The following is a 20,827-nucleotide window of genomic DNA, read 5'->3' as shown; positions in this document are numbered from 1 at the left end:
AGAATCGATTGGTGCGGCTCTAAATAATTTATATGCAACAAAGAACAAAAGAAAATTGTTTTCCATGTCAAAAGCAACAGGAAATTAGCCATATTTTTCTCGAGACATTTCAATAGAGCGTCATTTGTCGCCATTCGGATTTTAAAATTTAATGTAAATAAACATGCAAATTGACAATAAAGGACATTGTTACACAGTAAAAAGAAATGAATTAACCCAATTAGATTCACTCAATAAAAGAACAAAAATTAATAAATTAATTTAAAATGCCCTCCTTCAATACAGTGAGATTAACTTATTAGACCATAAAAACATTAATTATATGTAATTACATATGATTGTTCTATTGACACTTGACACTATAACTTAAAAGCAATAATGAAAAGAAAATATAATCTTGGCGACGTTGTAAACTTTTCATCGAATTTATTTGATGGTTTGTCTCAAACGACCAAAATTCGTTTAAAATTTGCCTCAACTCACCATCAAGTTATTTGCTGGGAATGTCCCGAAAAAGAATAAATAAGTATTTCCATCGATCGTCTATCAATCTTGTTATAAGAAGTTGTATGAAACTTACACCTGTCAAACTTTTAAATTCGTCTTTATTTACATCAATTCGGTTTTACTTTTATTTATACGCCTATTCAAACGCCGTTTTTTTCTCCACGACATATATTTTATAAACACGACACACATAAAGGCACAAAGGGAAAAAAAGAAAAGTATATAAAGAGACAGTGTAAATGGTATGGCGCGCCATGAATGGGAGCTTTTAACCTTTTATAAATTGCCAGTACCGACGCAATTTCATGTAACGATAAAGTTTTCAGGATTAGTTCAGACCACCATTACGGCGGATGCGGGCTAGTTGTTGAATTTTAAAAATTATGTCCCGGCAAATATGTGCTGTAAAAGATGAGCTTTATTGCAAAGCTCCAGTAACAAACATTTATATCACAAACGACGGGCTCGATTAAATTTTCATAAGAAGAACAAAGATTTTTCATCTTGACGTACGAAGAAAGAAACGTAAGCAATATACTCACCAAAAGCTTGGCACTGCATAATTTTTGTTGTTCCTAATCTAATAATACTACTGCTAGAAGACGATGTCGTGAATCTTGGGGCTTGCAATGAGTTTTCTGCAACAAAAAAAAAACTGTTTAGTTTTGATAGATCGATTCCTCGAACTTATTAGTAGAGGAAATGCGCCGTAATAACCTGTCTAGCTCATTGTAACAGAAAAATTGCTTGCTTTGTTGTTGCAGTGTTAGTACAAAAGCTAAGAAAAATCGTTTTAAACTTTATAAATTAATTCAATTGTATCATTCTAAACCTGTCCCACTTTGCTAAATCGTCAAGACATTTATTTATTTATGAGAAATCAGACAGCGTTTCGAACCAACAAACGCCCCGATCGATTATTGCAATAATTTTCTGCAAGATATAATTTTTCTCGACACCACCAATTCCGCGATCGGAAACCCATTTTTCCCCTTTTCTTTTTATCCTTGACAAATTGCACGGAATTTGATTTTTCCACACAAAACTATTTTCCACCATAATACATATTTTATTACTTACTTTTTTATGAGGGATGAAACCGATTACATTATATTGTCAAAAAATGTGACAATATAAAAGTTATAATAGTTTTTCCCATCTCTCCATAAATTTTATAGTTTACTCCACGATGGAGGGGAACTTTTTTTAATGTATTCGTACCCACATACGTAAGTTTGCAATTGTGACACGGTGTCATATAAAAGTTACATATTTCAAATTTACATATGCAATACTTGTGACATGCTGAACTGGGGAAATGTAGTTGTGAAAGCTTAGAGTTAAATTGGGAACGCTGAATTACAGGACAGGATCGACGAAATGAAAAGCTCTACGTCAAAATGTCCCGACATATTTTATGTTAAAATAGAAAAAATAGCTTTGAGAGTAATTTGACATAAGTGTTAAGAAAAACTGATTTATTTCATAAATAACAGTTATTGGCAAAAATGCTTTTCATGTTTCTGCTTATTCTCGAGAACTATGTAATTCAAAGAAATTAACTAAGTAACTGACGCATAGATTCTGTTGCTCTCATTTTGTTATCGTCTGATAACATAAACTCATCGAAAAAAATTAGGGATATTGATATTATAATTTATAACGTATCCCAAGAAGAGAGAAAGTTTGGCATAAGTCAAAACTCATTATATGTGTGAAGAGGTTTATTAAAAAAACATTTCAATAATTCTTCTTAAAAAACTAACTGATACATTTTGATAAAGTTAACTTAAATATTTAGCAATATCCCTAATCTTTTTCGATCAGTTTATTTACCTACATAATTATTATTAGCGCAACATTTATTTCTTCTATAACTGATTCAAAAAATTGGTATTCACGCACAGTTATTAGGCATTCACGATCTTTTTGGGACCGAGTTGGCTATGATTTTTTTCTTTTCATGTTGAACTAACTGACTGATGCAACGGATGCAATTTTTTTTTTCTGTCAGTGTCTGTTCGACATTTTCTTGCCACCGCATTGCCAGATTTATTAGATAATTGAAATAGTAAATATAAAATAGCATAAAAGACGAGATAACCAGTAAGTTAATTAAAGACATCATTATAAAACTTATTCATTGAGGTTAAAACACGGTGTTGTTCAGTGTTTTTTTTTTAATATAAGTGTTTCAACATCATTTCTATTAAAAGGTTATGATTGGGTTGTACATCATGTGAATTTTGTAAAAAGAAACATCGCTCGTTCCTATCTACTATCTTAAACTCATTGAAATAAAAACAAAAAATTCGTAAACAACAGTAAATTATTTTGATAGCCCCATGTCTCTTTATTTTCAAGTGATTGTAGGATTAAAACTTACTCGATAACATGTTTTTAGTCCGATACAAAACAAGTCACAATTTTCGGATCATTATGATTCGTATAACAAAAAATCGTAATAAACCTCGCATATAGTCATTTGACGTATGAAAAATTGTATCTAATTTACGTGGTAACTTAAGGTCAAGGTTAAATTACAGTATGTACTAATGTGAATTATTTGTTAGCTTTCACAAAAATCATTTTTATGTCAATGAATGTAATCCTATCAAAAGTATTAGAAAAAAAAATTGTACCGTAAGAAAAAACACAATCGAATTCAAAATTTAGCACAAAATTTCACTAATGTAATGGTAAACTAAATAACAGCACTGCTCCCTGAATTTTTAACTGCGGGGATGCTGCTATTATCCCCTCAAACAGAGAATAGAATTATCGTTTCTTAAATAACTAACAATGCACTAAATCCGAACGTTAACAAATTAAAGCGAATAATTGCCATTTAGAAATATCGGTTTCATTTGTGTTAAATCCGTAAACGTGATGTACTGTTTTAATTTGTATTTACAATTGCTATTACGTTTGAAATAAAGCGACCAATTTATATTTAATATTTTCAAGTCACCAAATTTATTTATGAAACGATACAAATGTTAACGTTATTAGTGAGTTTTTCCCTGTTAATTTTAAATAGCATAGCCTCATTCATTTCTATGGTGTCGGATTTTCAGTGTGACATTACATACACCTATGCAAGTTGCATGTTGTGCTTCTCTTTTAGCAACAATACCGGCCTATCCTCTATGACAAGCTTTATCTATTTTAATTATTATGCGCTCTTGACAATAGCCACACCGGTGAATAATGCTTTACTGTATCCAGGTTTTTATTTTGCGGTTCGACCGCAAGTCTGAATATTTTTACGTTTCCCTCATTTTCTGCATCTGTTAGCAATACATATGTATTTGCTATAGTAGGTACAATGTGTTTACTTCGCGTGACTCCTGCATTCAACCAACTTTATTTGATCTTGATGGTTTATTTTTAAGTTTACACATATTCACTTCGGCAATTTATCCATTGTTATCCACATTTGAATAGTGGCAGGTGCCACACTAACATAACCATTCCCCCAATCAATATAAACCCTGCAGGTGTCAAGGTTATATGATACGTCTTATCAATACCCTGCTATTTGCAAATCAAGCAAGTAACAGCACTGTGCAGCTTTCGTAAATAGTTAATTCCAATTAGCGGCTTCATTTAAGTATTGTTTGGAAACACTATTAAGCTTGTAAAATTATTTATAGTCACAACCACTTTATTTGCGTGTTTTCAGCCGTAACTTTCCGAATTTATTACGAAAAGATGTAAACATTACAAGTTAGTTTATACAAGTAGTTGAAGTAACGTACCAGACAATAGATAAAAGAGTCATTCATACTATACCGGAGCTAGGTTTCTAAGCTTCCTTAAGCCCTTATGTAGTGCTTTTGCAATTGTAAATGTTTGTGTGGGTAAAAGTTAGTTTCAAGAATTAAAATAATTCTCAACAATATACGAGTATGTACATGAATTGTTTTTTATAGCGTTCTATTATAAAGTACTTCTGAATAAAAACAAAGAAAATACATAGTACATGCTATAAAAGTTGAATTGAAAGACTCACTATCGAAACCTCAGTGGTAAAGAATGATTCCCTTCCATTCTCTATAAATAAGCAACATCTAACATGTGTGGGTAATCATGCGCCAGAAAAACGTTTAAAGATCTACTAGCTGTGGGACTGCAATAAATGCGATTCAGATAAAACGTGGAATGATAAAGAGAAAGGATAAATTGGGTGTTTCAAGGAGGGATTGAGATTATTCATCAGGTAGACAATCGTTTGTAATTTCAGATAACGGTAAATTACACTTTCCGACTTTTTTCTAGATGACTGTAAAAATAAATCATATCCTTTTAAATTTCTGTATGAAACATACGCGAAAAAACGAATTCGTTGTACGTCTATTAATAAATAATTCTGTAATGAAAATATTTATGTAACATAACACTGATGGAAAATTGTTTGTTTATATTTAATTTAACTGAAAATTAATTTTATTATGTACTCAACATAATTATGAAAAGGGTTTTACTAACGCACCATCAGCTAACACGTCTCTTTAATAATAGCTTATCAACGATATTTCAGGCAGTCGTACACACATCTAAAATGTACTGAGAAAAAATCATCTTTATATGTAATTTACTTCGACCAAGAGGCATCAGCAACATAACATAATATAAAACAGGAAGGTGTAGCAAAGAAAACATATTTGGTAAATAATTTAAACTTTTAAACTTTATAAAATATGTAGATCGCTGCGAAGTAAAAATAATAATCATTCAGAATCATCAGTTCCAATACAACTTTTACTCGTATTATTTGCTTATGAAATTTGTTCATTTTGCATTTTCGATAAACATTCCAAGTACAAAATATTTATTGTAAACGCAAGGTCCAATCGATAGTACCTAAAAAATGTAATTAATGAAAACATACTCGTACACGCCGCTCAGTGGAATATTTGCTGAACAGTGAAATTTTTGCATAGTGGTAACATATTAATTTTTTGTGGTATTTTACACTTTTAGTAAACTTCTAAACTTGTAATTTTTCACGCCCGTTAACTTCTTATTATTGTCATTATTAGTACAACTCTTCTATATTCTTTAATTCAATGAATTTGAAATATTTAACCTAATGGAACTTGGAAGAAATATCTAACGGTGTAGAATAATAAAAAAATAAACATTTCCTGTCATTAGAAGCTTGTGTATTGATTAGGCAGAGTCAACATGCATATATTGTGATCTTTCTTTAACTCACTTGAATTCTTTAGAAACTGTCGTTTTTTCAACTGAAGTTATGGTCATTTTATAAAAGAAAAATATTTGACGATATCCATCGTTAGCATTAAAGCGATTAAATAATCAATGCCGTCTGTGGGAGAACCGGTAAAGATAGAGGAAAGTCAACTTCTTTAAACAATATACTCGTAGGTAATGGACGCACTGGTTAGTGACCAATGAAATATGTTACCTTGTAAAGAACATTTTTGCAAGACTAAAAATAGCTAAATCCAATCCAATTAAATAGTATTTAATAATTATCGTCCATAAAAAAGCATCTGGTAATAATCCTTATTCGTGTAATATTCGTGTTCAATGATTTTTACTATTGTTTGATTAACGGCATTTTAATAAAGATTCAATTCATTCAATTCAATTCAATGGAATATTCCAATATGAAAGTTTTATATAATCTGAGACAGTGACCACCAATAATTACAAAAATACGTAATATGTATACAGGTGGCTCAGTGGAAAGTATCCATCTGTATTATCTGAAAAAGTCCAAACTTTACGAAACGTCGAAGCAGGTCAATTTTGCGATCGAGGGGTCACATAATAGTGACAAATTCAGCAGTGCAATTTCACCCTTCTCGCTACGATGTCCACCCTCTTGCGAATCATTATAGGAAACAGGAGTTGAGTGATACATCAGTTTTAAGTAATTTAAATTATCTTTACAAAAATACTATAATCTTATTGCTGTTCATGTAACATTAGTTTATTAAATGTTCAAAATATAAACTATTTCTGTCCATACCATAATAGTCTTTGTTCAAATGCATTTCTAGCATTTTGCAGTACTTGCAAATAAAAGAAAACGATGAGAATCATAAGGAATATTATCTTCATTTTCAGCAAGATTGGAACTTTTGGACAGCCTATTTCCTGGTCAGTGGACTAGCAGCCCAGTTGAGTGCCCCCAAGATAACCTCATTTAAATCTTTTAGATCATTTCTTATGAGAACATTTAAAAAGTGTATGTTATTCCACAAATTTTGAATTTCGTCATAAAATTGTAGATGAAGGGTCATAATAGCTCCTGAAAATGTTAAAATGTAATATATCTAGGTGTTCTTCTTGAGTGAATTAATTACTGTAACAAGGATCTATTTCGTTTATTTTATGTTACCTCTGTAGATATTAAATATTTCAATAATACTGTCGTTTGAAACAAAAAAACAAACTGTTCGGTAAGTAATCTGTTTTTTTTTTTATTATAACCACTTTAATACATTCTCCGGCATTCGTTTCATAATGAAACAGATGAAATTCATATAATTTATTAAAAGTTTATGCGACAATTTAAAAACAACAACTGTTTCAGAGAGAGCGTGAGGAGTACCAAAATATAGTTGTAAAAGTAAGGACCCTCGTTCTGCCGTGGAACTGTTTCAGATATGGTGGGGACACGGTAATAAAAAAAGTACAATGTAAACGGAGCATTTTATCTTGAATCGAACTGCGTTAGGGCAATTTTATGTTAGTAGTAGACTGTGTTGGGTAATATAAATCGAAGTCTATGTATATATAAGTTCTGATTTAAAATTTTATACCGGTGGAATCGACCTCTATTTTTTCTACGCCGCACCAGACGAATATTATTTTTATTCGACGGGGTAAATGAAAAATCCGAAACAATTTGAATGAAATATGCGATACGTCCTGTCTTCAAACGTATTAATAATGGACTAACTAAAGTGAGAGTTTTGTCAGAATACTCGGCGCGCACACCAAAAAAAAAAAAAAAGATGGGAAAGGTTTCATCACAAATAAATGCGAAGGGATAAGGCTGAAAAGTTTTCATAAAATATTAAGCCCAAAAAAGAGTATTTTTTGAAACGCTCTTCTCGACAGTTTTTATTATATTTCCAATTATTGAGCACTCTTGTTTGGTCACATACAATGTGATTGATGGTAGACATTTCGTACATAATTTACACAGTAATGACACACGGTTGGGATCGAATAAATTAAAAATCAATAGGTCTTTTACTCTGGACTAACTTACAACTGCCGAACTGTCTACACCTGTGATTTTTCTTTTCAAGGAAATGGTATTAAAAATTCTGGCTAGTTCAAATGAAAAGCTTTAATTAACATTATCACGAATTTTTTTAGCAACAGAAAACATTTTCTTACATTACAAGCCTCATTATTATTAATAATTGTAGCACGCACCAGTATCAAAAGTTGGTCATATAATCGGAAGGTACACACATTTTTCTATTACCATAAGAATGTCCTATATTCAGATGTATTCATCATCGGCAAAAAATAATTATGAAAAAACTGAAAGATTTTCTAGAACTAGTTTAAAACGATTCGAAATCACCTTAGAAAAGGTCACGCGACCATATAAAAGGTTACGATATGATCAAAACTACATTTTGCTTATCGTTTCTCATTTAACGCGCTTGACCCTAAAACTAGTATTCTGCACTATTTTCATATGAGAAACACTCGCATGTTCAATCTGAACACTTTTAATTGAAACAAAGTACACTTCAATTGGGCTAATTAAAATTAACAGAACCGCACAACTTAATTCTCTCTAATCACATTACTCTTGTACCCTTTTATTATATTAACCGTAACAGGAAAAACCCCAGCGGACCTGCTATCAATCCTAAATTTTTTCCGTTCAGGTTGTTGCAGATTGGATCTGGCCGTGTAAAGTAATTTAAGAGTAAATCAAGCCCAAAAACTATTCCAGCGAAAAGGTTGCCAAATTGAGCTATAACCCGTCCTTTACTCTTTAATGCGAATAATATATCCACGTTGACAAAACTTTTCAATTTTTAAAGTGCTTCAATATTCAGTTCAATTTACATTGCGGTTTCGACTTCTGTTCTGAGATAAAACACAAAGCAGAAGGTTTAACCAATTTAATGTCATTTTTAATGCAAGAAAGTTACAAGTAATTATTGATGCGGATCTTGGTGTTACATTTTTTCGTTCCAGTCTTACACCTGAAAACACTCCCAAGTATTTCAAGAGACGCATCTGAATTTCCATTGAAATTTATATTTAAATGCAACGTACAATACCTACTGTCAGAATACAAAAATATGACTATGGTCCTGTTGGCTAAAAGCTGTCTACTAAACAGAATGTTCGGACAACAGTAGAGAAAATAAAAGGAAAACGATAAGATTAGTCTAGCTCATGAGAATTGCTTCATTGGACCTTAAGTGCAATAAATTCAAGTGTCTTATTTTCACTTATTTTACTATTGTTACACACAATCAAACTGGAAACACTTTACAAAAAATTATTAAAAGGTACATCTATGTGGCTAAAATTGTCCCACTTGCGGATAAATTACTAACGAACATCCCTAGTGGCGTGCCATTTACTCAAAATTCACGCTCCACTCCTGCCACTGGTTAATTACAGCTAAATTCGTCCAATTCTAGTGTCAAGTTGTGAAAGTTCCCCCATCGAAGTTGACATTTCCGAACCCATCATAATCAATAGAACGAACTTTTAACTTTCGACACAACACATTAAGAAAACTGATGATCGTACTTTAGAGTTTGTGAACGAGAGCTGACTTTAACAATTGATGTAGGGAAAAAGTGTGTTGAACAGGAATGACGGGCAACTCGCGAAAACTTCAAAGTAAATTAAAGACTACAGAAAAAAAATTATAAGTATTTGTAACACGGACAGATTAGCTAATCGCTTTTTAACTCAGCTCTACATTTCGTCATAATTAAAATTTAATTAGATCAAAAACTCGAAAGATTTGACGAACTGTTAATATTTACAACCACGCAAGTTTCGGGGTGGTAAGTTATCATGCCTGTTTCGCTAAATTCTTACAGCTAAAACCACACTTTTATGTCTTAAATCTTTATATTTATTAACATCGCTGCATTCACGCTATGCAAACATGCAAAATCACAATTAAAAGGACAATCCGTTTAAAGAAAAATTCCAATGGATAAAGTAAACTTTAACTGTGCTCATGCGATTATAATTAAAAGCTCGTTTGCTTGGGTGCAATAACAAAAAAGGAAAGTTTGTAATGATCAGGTCAAGTCACTCTGTTAATTTGCAAATTGATAACATGAAATATTTTATAGCATCTGTAATCTCTTTAATCTCTTTGGCCGTGTGTTGATTTTGTACGAACTGTGGTCAGTTTACAAAGTGCTGGTCTGTTATAAAATATCTGCAAGATTACGTGTAACAAAAAAAAAACAAAAGGGTTCGCTACTTTTCGTGCGCTCCGACGACGAATTAAGGGAACATTTAGTGTTTTATTTAAATAGCTACGAATAAAAACATCGAACTTCCAGTAAACACCCTTAGCACGAACACAAGATGATGATAGTTAGTTCCAACTTATTAACGGAACTGCAGACGTTGTTGTATAGCTAAAATTTAAACGATTTGTCGAAATGGTGTGAACCGTGCATTGATGCGAACATCTGTTACACACAATTTATTTTGGCAAACATTTGATTTCATTATTAGTATTATTACGAATGAGATTTAATTTTGGCTGTCGTTGGTAAATTTGAAAATTCTCAATCGTCGAAATGTGGTTAAGGAAACAAGGAAAAGAACGGACGTGTAACTAGCTATTATTTACTCTTATTCCAAACCAAACTGGATGGGAAAAAGTACAAGAACAATGGAACACATCCGGTTTTAACGACACAATGAAAAGAAGATGATGGAGAATTTGCTCATTGTTTTCTAAAACCGCAGCTCTATAATTTGATCTTACCGTGGGTGACAAAGCATTTACACTAGTTGATAATCAGACGGCTCCCTTATCAATCGATTAATGATCCAGTTAAGCGGAATTGACTTAACCGAAATAATGTTTTTTCCAATTTTAAATACTGCTAGTTTGATCTACAACGCACTCGAATGCACTAAAAGGGAGTTCCTCTTCACCGGGTTTGGTTAGTAGGCAATCTAAGTTTCAGAACTTCCCAAAAGAAGGATTTACCACTTTTAATTAGACTTTACATGAAGTTTTTTGTTTCACGGATAATAGCTCAAATAAGTGGAACATAATGAAAGTTTTGCGGCCGTTAATAACGAATAAGTGTAGTAGTAATGCATGAATTAGGCAAACTAGGCTAGAAATAAATTAAACTTATACATGCAACCTCGCTTGAAATTGATTGTAATGTGATTTCAAGCCAGTTGATAACGCAAGATTAAACGTTTCAACACTACGTATGGTCATTCGAGGATACAAAACTGATGGATGCGCCGGAAGATTAATAAAAACCGCTTTTGCGATTTAACAAATATTTACATGTTTCAAAAGGCTCAGCTGACAATGATGAATTTTATAGTTTATAAGCACCCGACTCACTTTCCAGGTCATCATACATATCTGTAGTTTTGAACATGTCAATATGAACCTCATAAAAAATGTTTCAGTAACTGACTGTTATAAAACAAGATTATTTAAATGTGAAAGTTTGATGTATAAAAATTACCTATCAGGTATAATTGCCCTAGTGATTGAGAAATTCCAGATAATTTTGTGTTGGTGATCACGATGTGTCGCTGTTGAAAAAATTTAACAGCAGACACGAGTGGATCACTAACAAAATTATCTTATATTTATATGTATTTTTCAATCAGGAGGACAATTTTTATACATACATATACAGATTCAGTCAGGCAGGGTAAGTATCTGAAGTCAGGCAGCGCCCTATAGGCATATGCCTGAATCTGGTCACGTTGTATATTATTCGAAAGCAATCTTTTAGTTTTTAGTATATTATTTTTGTTCATAGAACTACGTATTGGAAATGAATGACCTTGAGGGGTGCAAAGGGCTGTGTCGCCTCTTAATGTCTAACGGCGGTCAAGCTCAATTCCACAAAATACATAAAATAAACATTTTACGAATCAGTGAGTCAAGACTTCCGATTGATGTATTATCAATTATCATCATCATTACACATGTAAATATTCGAGCAGGATATTTTTGCCTAGCTTTCGATCACGTCCTTTCTTTGTTTTGATGAAAAATAACATAGAGAGAGATAAGAGAAGATGAAAAAATGGAAAGAATAACAGCAAAAGAAATTAGAGAAGCAGTAAGAGAAACGAAATACAGGGTTATTATAAATGTTTGTAGTCCAAGTAGGCCATGAATTTGTGCCGCCTTGTTTCGATTCTGCACTGTATCTAGTGGAATATTGGTATGAGTGAGCTCCTGACCAACTGAAACGGTAAAAGTCGCTGTTAATGTCAAATCACTTAATTACCGCATTTTTTTCCTTCGAATCAAAATAAGTCTTTAGTAAAAGTTAAGAGTAAGAGTGTTAAGACCACAGACGACGACGATGAGTATACAACAGTGATCAAGGTTAAGTTAGTAAAATTCTGTAAGTTTCAAGTAAATTTATTTTCAGGTTAACTGTTTCTTCCAAATTCTCTCTTCTAATTATCAGTTTCTCCTAAACACATTTTTTTAGGATAAAAAGGATTTTTAGGATTGCAATGGGGTACACCGTGGAACAGACTACTTTCATTATTATTTCATTTTATTAAAATGGTGTACGAGATGAAAACAGAATGCAATCATGTAAGGATCAATATCTCGCAAAGTTTCCTAATTTAGAGATAGAGGAACAATCTTTAATGACCCACATTCGATGGATTGTGAATAGACAAAACTAGAGATGCTTCAAAGGAAAAGTCATCGAGAAGGCTTCAAGTTGGTGAAGTTTTGAGAGAGAGAATGGAACAAAATCCCAGAACATCATTGCTGTCAGCACAGTCAGGTGTAGCACTGAGCACATGTCAGAAAATTGTGAAGAAAAGATTAAATTTGCACCCTTATAAAATGTCATTGTTTCAAGAACTGAAACCAGCAGATTATGCACGTCGTGTTGCATATTGCAGCTGGTTTTTAAACAACCTAAATGATAACAGAACTTTGGATTTGTCATTCTTTTCCAACAAGGCATGGTCCTGCAAGGGCGTAGCAATGATTTTTTGCTGGGGTGGGCCAGACTTTAAACCAGACAGATGATAGATAGATATTGCAGATGTATCTTGTTTTTAATGTGTTTTACTTTTATTCTGGAGTGGGCCAGAAGGATTCTGGGGTGGGCCGGGCCCACCTGGCCTCCCCCTTTACTACGCCCTTGTGGTCCTGCTGTAAGTTCATAACCTGATTGTACTCAGGGAGACGTTAGAAGTAATAAGTATACCTCCTCTTCCATATTTGTTGCTGATTTCATTAACAACTATTCCAGATTGGATCAACACATGCCCCTGTCTGACGTCGCCCATCTTGTGTATCCTGCTCCTCCACATTATAACATTGGAAATCATTTAATGCACATTAACAACAATAAAACCTTGCTGGACAGTTAAATAGCTTTAATTTGTTGCCATATAACACATAAATAAAATGTCTATTTACAATGATTTCATTCTCTCATTTTCCATCAACAGTTTTGGAATCTTGTGGTACTTAACATTGTTTCCTTGAAACTTTTAAAACAAAAATGATTCAGTACCCATTGAATAATTTAACAGCAACAATTCAGTTCTACACACCTGTGGTTAAACACCAGTGGATAAGTTTACAAAACTGAAATAGAGAAAATTAAATTTTATTGTCCGTATGAGATGGATTGAACCATATGAACTTTAAAGTTCACTTTGATAACAAATCCCGTCTTGATGGATTTAAGTCACTGTTACTCACGGTATTAAAACGTTGGAACAATCTCTTTAAACGAATCTTCACTGTTGTGGTTAATAATTCAAAGAATTTTTTGAAGGTAAACATAACCTCCTAATGTCAAGAATAATAATCTACTTCGTATCATTTTCGTATTGAACTATGGAACGGCAAAAGAAAAAAATTCATTTGTTTTCATGGGCTCGTTGACTACAAACATTTATAATAACCCTGTATAATAAGGCCTTGGAGGCATTTCAATCGAGCTCATAAACCATGTACCGGAGATATTATATCGGACATTCGAATTTAATTTGAACAAATGCTTGACAGGAAAAAGAGACATACATATAAATAAAATGGAAAATAAGATTTTTGTCACCAATTCATTAAAAAGGGAATCCAAAAAATCACTAGCAAACTATAGAGGCGTAACAGAATTGGCAACAACTGGAAGGCGGTATGGATGTATAATCAAAAAGAGAATTGAACAACAAATCTCTATAGGAGACGATCAAAGTGACTTCACAGCAGGACGTTCGATAAAAGATAAGATATTTACTATAAAACAATTAATAGAAAAGAGAAAAGCGAACAATGTAGAAACACATTTGGTATTCATCGATTTGGAAAAAGCCTACGATACTGTACCACTCCAAAGATTATTTGAAATATTAGAAAAAAGTAGCGTAAAAAATGTTACACAGACACCATTAAAGAAATGTATAAAGATCAAAGTAGTGTTATAAAATATCAGTATATCGCAGTATATCACAGCCATTCAAGTAAATAAAGGGCTTAAACAGGGATGCTGCTTGTCTCGAACGCTATTCACAATCTTCATAGAAGAAATTCTCAAGGGCTGGAACAAGAAATGCCAACAAATGTAGTAGTAATCGCTGGAGATGAATACGACACGGAATATTTGTACATGCTCAGGAAGTTTGTAAATACCTATGAAGAAAATGGACTAAAAGCGAACTGTGCAAAACAAAATATGTAACTGTAGCAGGAGGAGATGGCAATGAGTGGAATGTAAATGGTTATGTGATAAAAATGTGTAATGAATAGGTACCTAGGCGCAAAAATATCTAGAGAGGGTAACACTAAACGAAAAATTAGTATGTACAATAAAAAAAAATAAGTCCGAATTTAAAGATTCCATCATTATGAGTATTTTATTATACAGAGCAGAGACGCGGACTGTTGCCAAACGTGATAGAGAAAGCCTAGACGTAGTCAAAATGGACTACTCAAGACGAGGATGCAGGGTATCCAGAATAGAACATATACTCGTACTGGTAATACAGAAATTAGAATACGAATGGGTCGCTTTGAGGGAGCATCAAAGAAAATGGAAAAAGACCAATATGGTACGGACACATACGGCGGATAAAAGAACAAAGATGGCCAGTAAGAATATTCGAATGTAGATCACATGGAAAAACAAAAAGGGGACGACCAGAACAAACGTCGATACAACAGGTGCAACAAGACGTGAGTAGGACAGAACAGGACTGGCGCGTTAGAAAAAAATGGCGTCTAGAATGCCAAAGAGGGTTAATAGAGCTGTAAATAATATTCACAATACAAAAATAAAAATAAAAAGGAAGATAATACGAGTATAAAATATGTGCTAGTTCATTAAATTCAGAAGAAAATGTTCTTTTGAAAAATGTTACATCTGGTCTATAGTGGTAGCAAAAAAAAAGGTATCCTCATATTTCACAAACAAATGAACATTTATAGATGTATAGGTATGCTTGAAATATTATACAGGCTGTTTGATAAAAAACGCCTCAACCCATAACTTTTTTATTTATTATCCGATTTCAATGAACAAAAAAACTAAAGATATGGTTTTTCATGGGCTACGAAGCAGCCTTAAAATATATTTTTTTTGGCGTTATTTTCAGTAGCTAACGATAGTCAACTTTTTTTTTTAAATGGACACATGTAGTTTTTTAGGCTTAGTCCGGTAAAGTATTTTTTTCTGAATCTAATGATGTATTAAAAGTCCATAGCTGACTGAAAAAAAATAAAACAATTTTTAATTGTGGTTCAGCTTATTATGAAATTTTCGAGTGTGCCGTGAAAAACAATTGGAATACAGATAGCAACAAATGTCAAGTGTGAGTTTGAAAAATTTTAGGTGCAATCTTGAAGAGTTTTATTATTATTTTCTTGGAAAACATGAATAATAATAATGATTATTATTATTTTTTCTATTAAATTTTTGTTTTTGACTAATTACGATTTTTATTACACTCGAACATAAAATAATAGTCAAATGACTGCTATTCTGCATGACTGACAATGTTGTTATTTTATACTGAAATAAAAAAAGTTTAAAGAAGCAAATGAAAATTCCTAAGTTGACGTTTAGATGACATTTATCGTACTTTCTATTCCGATTGTTTTTCACGGCACTCTTAAAAATTTTATAATAAGCTAAACCACGAAATTTTTTTAAATTTTTTTTTCAGTTAGCTATGAACCAAATGATAACTTTCAATACATCATTAGATTCAGAAAAAAATACCTTACCAGACCAAGCCTAAAAAACTACATGTGTCCATTTAAAAAAAAAAAGTTGACTATCGTTAGCTATTGAAGATAACACCAAAAAAAAATATATTTTGTTGCTGGTTTGTAGCGCTTGAAAAACCATATCTTTGATTTTTTCGTTCATTGAAATCGGGTAATAAATAAAAAAGTTATGGGTTGAGGCGTTTTTCATCAAACAGCCTGTATGATAAATACATAAAGTCCATTCAAAAATCAAAAAACCACCAACGTCGCATTTTCTTCGATAATTACTATCGGCAACGCTGTCTAGTGTAAAATTTGGTGAGAATTGTAATTTTGAGGTTAAGTGTTTATTAAATGTGTTGTTTTTCTGGGCATGTTTAAGTAAAAATAATAAGAATCAATAAATAAATGAAACGTGCTGCTAATAAAACATAAAGCAATATGAACGAAGTTCAAAGCCACTGAATTTTATTTTGAATCAAATAAATGTCATAATATAATTTATAGTTACCAACATAATATGAAAAAATATCTACCTAGGGTTTTTTAAATTTTACCAACCTAAACCAGCAGGTGGTGGTTATTTGATTTTTGAATGGACTTTACATCTGTTCAATGGCGGAACGATATAACCTCACTTCACAAGTTGACATGTGTCAATCAAATTGTGACACTGACACTGATAGCACGGATGTTGTTGAAAACGACTATAGGTACAACGAAGAAAATTTTTCATAAAATAATCACTTTTATGATTTTTATACATTACCGTCATGTGTAACCGTTTCACAATTAAACAATCATCATGATTTTATACACAACTGGAGAATGTCTGAGATTGTTATTAACTTCTCAACAGATACACACCCTACAGCTTCTTACAGTCCTGTTGGTAATATCACTACACCTTATCTTCGTAAGAAGTAATGACATAAAAAAGTATGTCGTTATGTTCTAAAAACTTCCGAAAATCCTATCACATGCGATAAATTGGAAACAGTCAACAAAAGGGTATTGTTTTAAATTTTCCCCGACTGCTATACAATTGAGTTTATAGTTAACTCGACGACACCGTACGCTACGATTTCCACCAAGTCCTTGTATCCGGTTAATTTAACCTAATTTCAAAATGTTGCCATCATTTAACCGATGTATGTGATACGAGTTAAATAAATATTACGTTTCTGCGATTGTGTGTTTCAGTGCAATTTATTATAATTAAAATTTATGATTGCAAATGCACTTCATATGTAAATGTGGAAGTTGGCTGAGGTGCCTTTCTAGCTGTAGCACATTGCCTGGAGAACGTTAATTTTCCCGTTAAAGTGAAGAAAAGTCATTGAAACGATGTTATCGACAATGCTTATCATGCATATTGGAATTACACATGCAACGGGTATTTACATTACAAAGAGTTGTTACCATTAGGCGAATAATAACTTGAAATGGAACTCTGCAGGAATAATTTATGTCCACAATCAGTGGACAGTCATCGCATTCAACTACAAATATGTACCTATACAGAAAAAGTCACCTGGAAGAATATTAAATCCAATTATTTTTAAGTCCTAGACGGTGATGAGCTAGAAACACAATGGGTCATATGCATAAACCATTAGCAAATGCTTTTACTTGTATTAGTAAGAGATAGAAATACATGGACTCTATTCGATAGAAAAAGACAAATCTATAGTATAAGCAAATGCTTATTCTTATTCATACTACCCGATATTCTTAATTGAAATGTTATATTATGAACAAAGTTTGCATCAGACTACAAGAAACCATAATAAATTTCAGAAACAACAACTAAAAATGTCTTAAGGTCGGTCGTAACAAGAAAAGAGGAAGAATTGTAAGCATCATTATTTTACGAATCCCATTAATTCCCCCAAGGAGAAACAAAACTTGAAATTTCTCACCGATCCCGATAGTACAAGAAAAAAAATTCCTCGATGAAAATAAATATTTAAAAAGAATTTAATTGGCGCGAGGGTACAATCTTATTTTAACTGAAATTTATACAGGGGACCAAAGCCACAAATCCACCCTACCTATCTAAATCACGAAACTAAGTCGATTATTGTCATCCCTTCGAGTTTATTTAAGGGTTGTAAGTGTAGTCTGGGGTGTAACACCGGATATGTCGTAACATATCCCATCATGGCAAAGGCGGGGTTATTTTTAAACACAAGTGCAACGATGCACATATGGCACACTATCAAATGTTCAAGAGTTCATGCACCCGCCCTTAATTTTTATGACGGACACGTGCTTGAAGGGTGACTCAAATTTAACTGTACCAATGGCAAATAAGCCAAATTAAAAAACAATTTAATACAAATCAGGAATTTTGGAAAGCTAATTGCGAAGAAATTGCAACGACAAAAACCAAGTGTGCAGCTTTTAGTTAATAAGCCTGGTGCATATGTAAATGGCGGCTGTTCTATATGCACATGAGCCCCATTTGTGCTGTGTTTATAGAACACATCGAAGGGATCCTGTTGAGGTAATTGTCAATCAATGGTTTTGTGTCCAATGGCGCGCTTTTGTGAATTCTATAATAGCGCTTATTAGTGGATACAGTGCTTCATAAACCCAATATTAATCCCACAATTAACCCTAATTGGGGTCGAAATGAGATGTAAGTGCAGTGTATTTGTGATATTTTTGTGTGGTTTCTTTGTGATCTGCTGATTTGTGATAAATAATGCCTATCGAATCAATACCGAAAAGAATCGTTACTGACCACATGAACAGAAGCCAATTATCATAATTGCATCTGAACACACAAAGCTGGAAGTCCGTTCCACTTTACTTTTTAATTTAATAAATATTTTATCGAACAAAAGTACGCCGCCACTGTACGTCACGGATTTCTGATCCATCGATTCGATTACTCCCCGAAATCTGTTATTATTAGGTCGGACGGTTATTTTCCCCTGGATTTTGTTGGTTAAATGATTTACGGTAACATGCAGCCGGTCAAACATAGAAACGCAACCGGTTAATAAACAACGGAGAAAGAGGGAAGAAGAAAATTAGAAATAATGTCGTCAAGTTTCGCTTTTATTCACATTTCGTTACAAGTTGTTTCATTTTTATCATACAATAATTAAAACAAACTCATGTTTGTTTACAACATTTTGATATGGTGCACTGTATTCATGTTTGAGAGAACTAAATTGGATTGAATCCGGAAAAAGCTACAAATCCGAACGCATTCTGTGTCACAAATCAAATCTTATCTCCGCCCCACATACTGTAATGTTCTAATGAGTAATATTATCAAAATCTTTACAAAAACAAAAAAAGATCGCATTAAAATTTCACAAACTAAATTCTACGTACCTACCTATTGTGCATTTACCTAATACAGAATAAATAAATTTATTTAACAGAACTGTTCGATTAAACAATTTATTGCAAAAATAATCTATGAATAATAGCCAACCACAGCAAATAATATTCGGCAATTAAAAATAAAATTTTATGGATTAAAATATAAATATTTGTGTCATTATAAATTTAACGTTTCTCCATACCATTATTTAACGATATGATAACATATATTTTTGCTCCTGTGTGCACATTTAGGTGAAAGATTAAAAACAGTAAAAATTAAATAAGGTTTAGAGTTTTCTCCCCTTTTAAAGCTTCGTATAAAAACGATAAGAATAAAAATATTTCATAAGTATGCACATACTTACCATTTATTCGTTATTAACCGACGATGAGAAATTATCTAAATATTTGTCACTATTCAAATAAACGAACCGCCACTTTTGGGTATCCAAGAATAAAGAAGAAATACTAGTTTGCACGAAAAATTGTAAGGAAATCAAAACTGTTTTATATGTAGATGATAATTTTAATTAGTTGATTAATAAAAGTGACTTTCAAAGGAGACAAAACGAATTTAAGTATAGTTTGTCCAGCGAGAGATTGGTTGACATAAAAATCACCAAATTCTGCGGAGAGATAGTAATACCTAGCGCGCGTAAAATTTGAAATACATATGTAGGTACTCGTATATCGTTCAAGCAGTAACATTTTTACTCTGAAATTACGCTCTAATTTAAAAATTTTATTGTGAAAACTAAAATCTCAATTAACTCAATTAGCTCTTTTTCTTTATTATTATGTAGTTAGTTTCTATCGAAAGTTAGCGATTTAACTTTTGAAAACATTGGTATCAATATTTTCTGTCGCTAAAACTGGCCAAATTGTACTTCTTTCAGATGAACAGTAACTAGATTCTGCAATTGAGTCATAAAATATCTGGTGTTAATTTAAATTTATCATCAAAGTTGGGATTGAAGAGTCGATTGTGAACACACCACTCGTCAGTCCGCAGAGTAAAAACACAAACAACACAAAAAAGTGAGGTTAGATTTAATCCGTGGTCGTCCACAGTCGACTCTTCAACGCCTACTTTGAGGATATGTACATTTAAACGAACACCTGATATGAATAATAATGCTTCGAACAATTTTTATATAATTATTGTTTAACTTGCTTAATCTTAATTGTTAATTAGCATTCTTTTATTTTTTTGTGTATGCGATAGGTCCACGATTAAATTTTGTTCACGGTTGGGATGTTAAAAATCTTGCGAGTTTCTGATTACAAGAAGTTAAAAGTTTGGCAATAACAAGTAAGTAATAGTATTCTTTAGTTTCTACTAACATAAACTTACATAATGTGTGTAGTTGTAGGAGTAAACATTTAGCTCGTATACATTTCTGTTAAATATTATGATTTCCATAGTTTTTCACAAGTACTTCCGCAACAACTACATAAAATTTGAAGTTGGTAATGTGAACCAGATTTATGGGAGTAAAAGAATCAAAAAGCGAGCGT

The 20,827-nt window shown here is 32.4% G+C and overlaps 1 protein-coding gene and 2 long non-coding RNA genes across 8 annotated transcripts in view; 1 reads left to right on the top strand and 2 right to left on the bottom strand.

The window, feature by feature from the left end:
- sdk (sidekick cell adhesion molecule) overlaps nucleotides 1–20,827 on the bottom strand; it is an 84,030-nt gene that overhangs the window by 30,865 nt on the left and 32,338 nt on the right. For all 6 annotated transcript variants that reach the window (XM_069042164.1, XM_069042166.1, XM_069042169.1 and 3 more), the window contains exon 2: nucleotides 1,050–1,145. In XM_069042164.1, the coding sequence (XP_068898265.1) occupies nucleotides 1,050–1,145 (96 nt within the window). The remainder of the gene's footprint in view (nucleotides 1–1,049; nucleotides 1,146–20,827) is intronic.
- LOC138126340 (uncharacterized) lies at nucleotides 12,143–13,173 on the top strand. Its single transcript, XR_011157771.1, has 2 exons — nucleotides 12,143–12,947; nucleotides 12,999–13,173. It is a non-coding gene; the product is annotated as an uncharacterized lncRNA (long non-coding RNA).
- Nucleotides 13,111–15,231, bottom strand: LOC138126341 (uncharacterized). The gene is made up of 2 exons (XR_011157772.1): nucleotides 13,457–15,231; nucleotides 13,111–13,339 (listed from the first exon to the last, which is right to left on the bottom strand). It is a non-coding gene; the product is annotated as an uncharacterized lncRNA (long non-coding RNA).

This window comes from Tenebrio molitor, chromosome 3, assembly GCF_963966145.1.
Source record: "Tenebrio molitor chromosome 3, icTenMoli1.1, whole genome shotgun sequence".
In the NCBI taxonomy this organism is placed as follows: Eukaryota; Metazoa; Arthropoda; class Insecta; order Coleoptera; family Tenebrionidae; genus Tenebrio; species Tenebrio molitor.
Note: the sequence above shows the minus strand (reverse complement) of the source record. Positions and strands in the feature narration are given on the sequence as shown.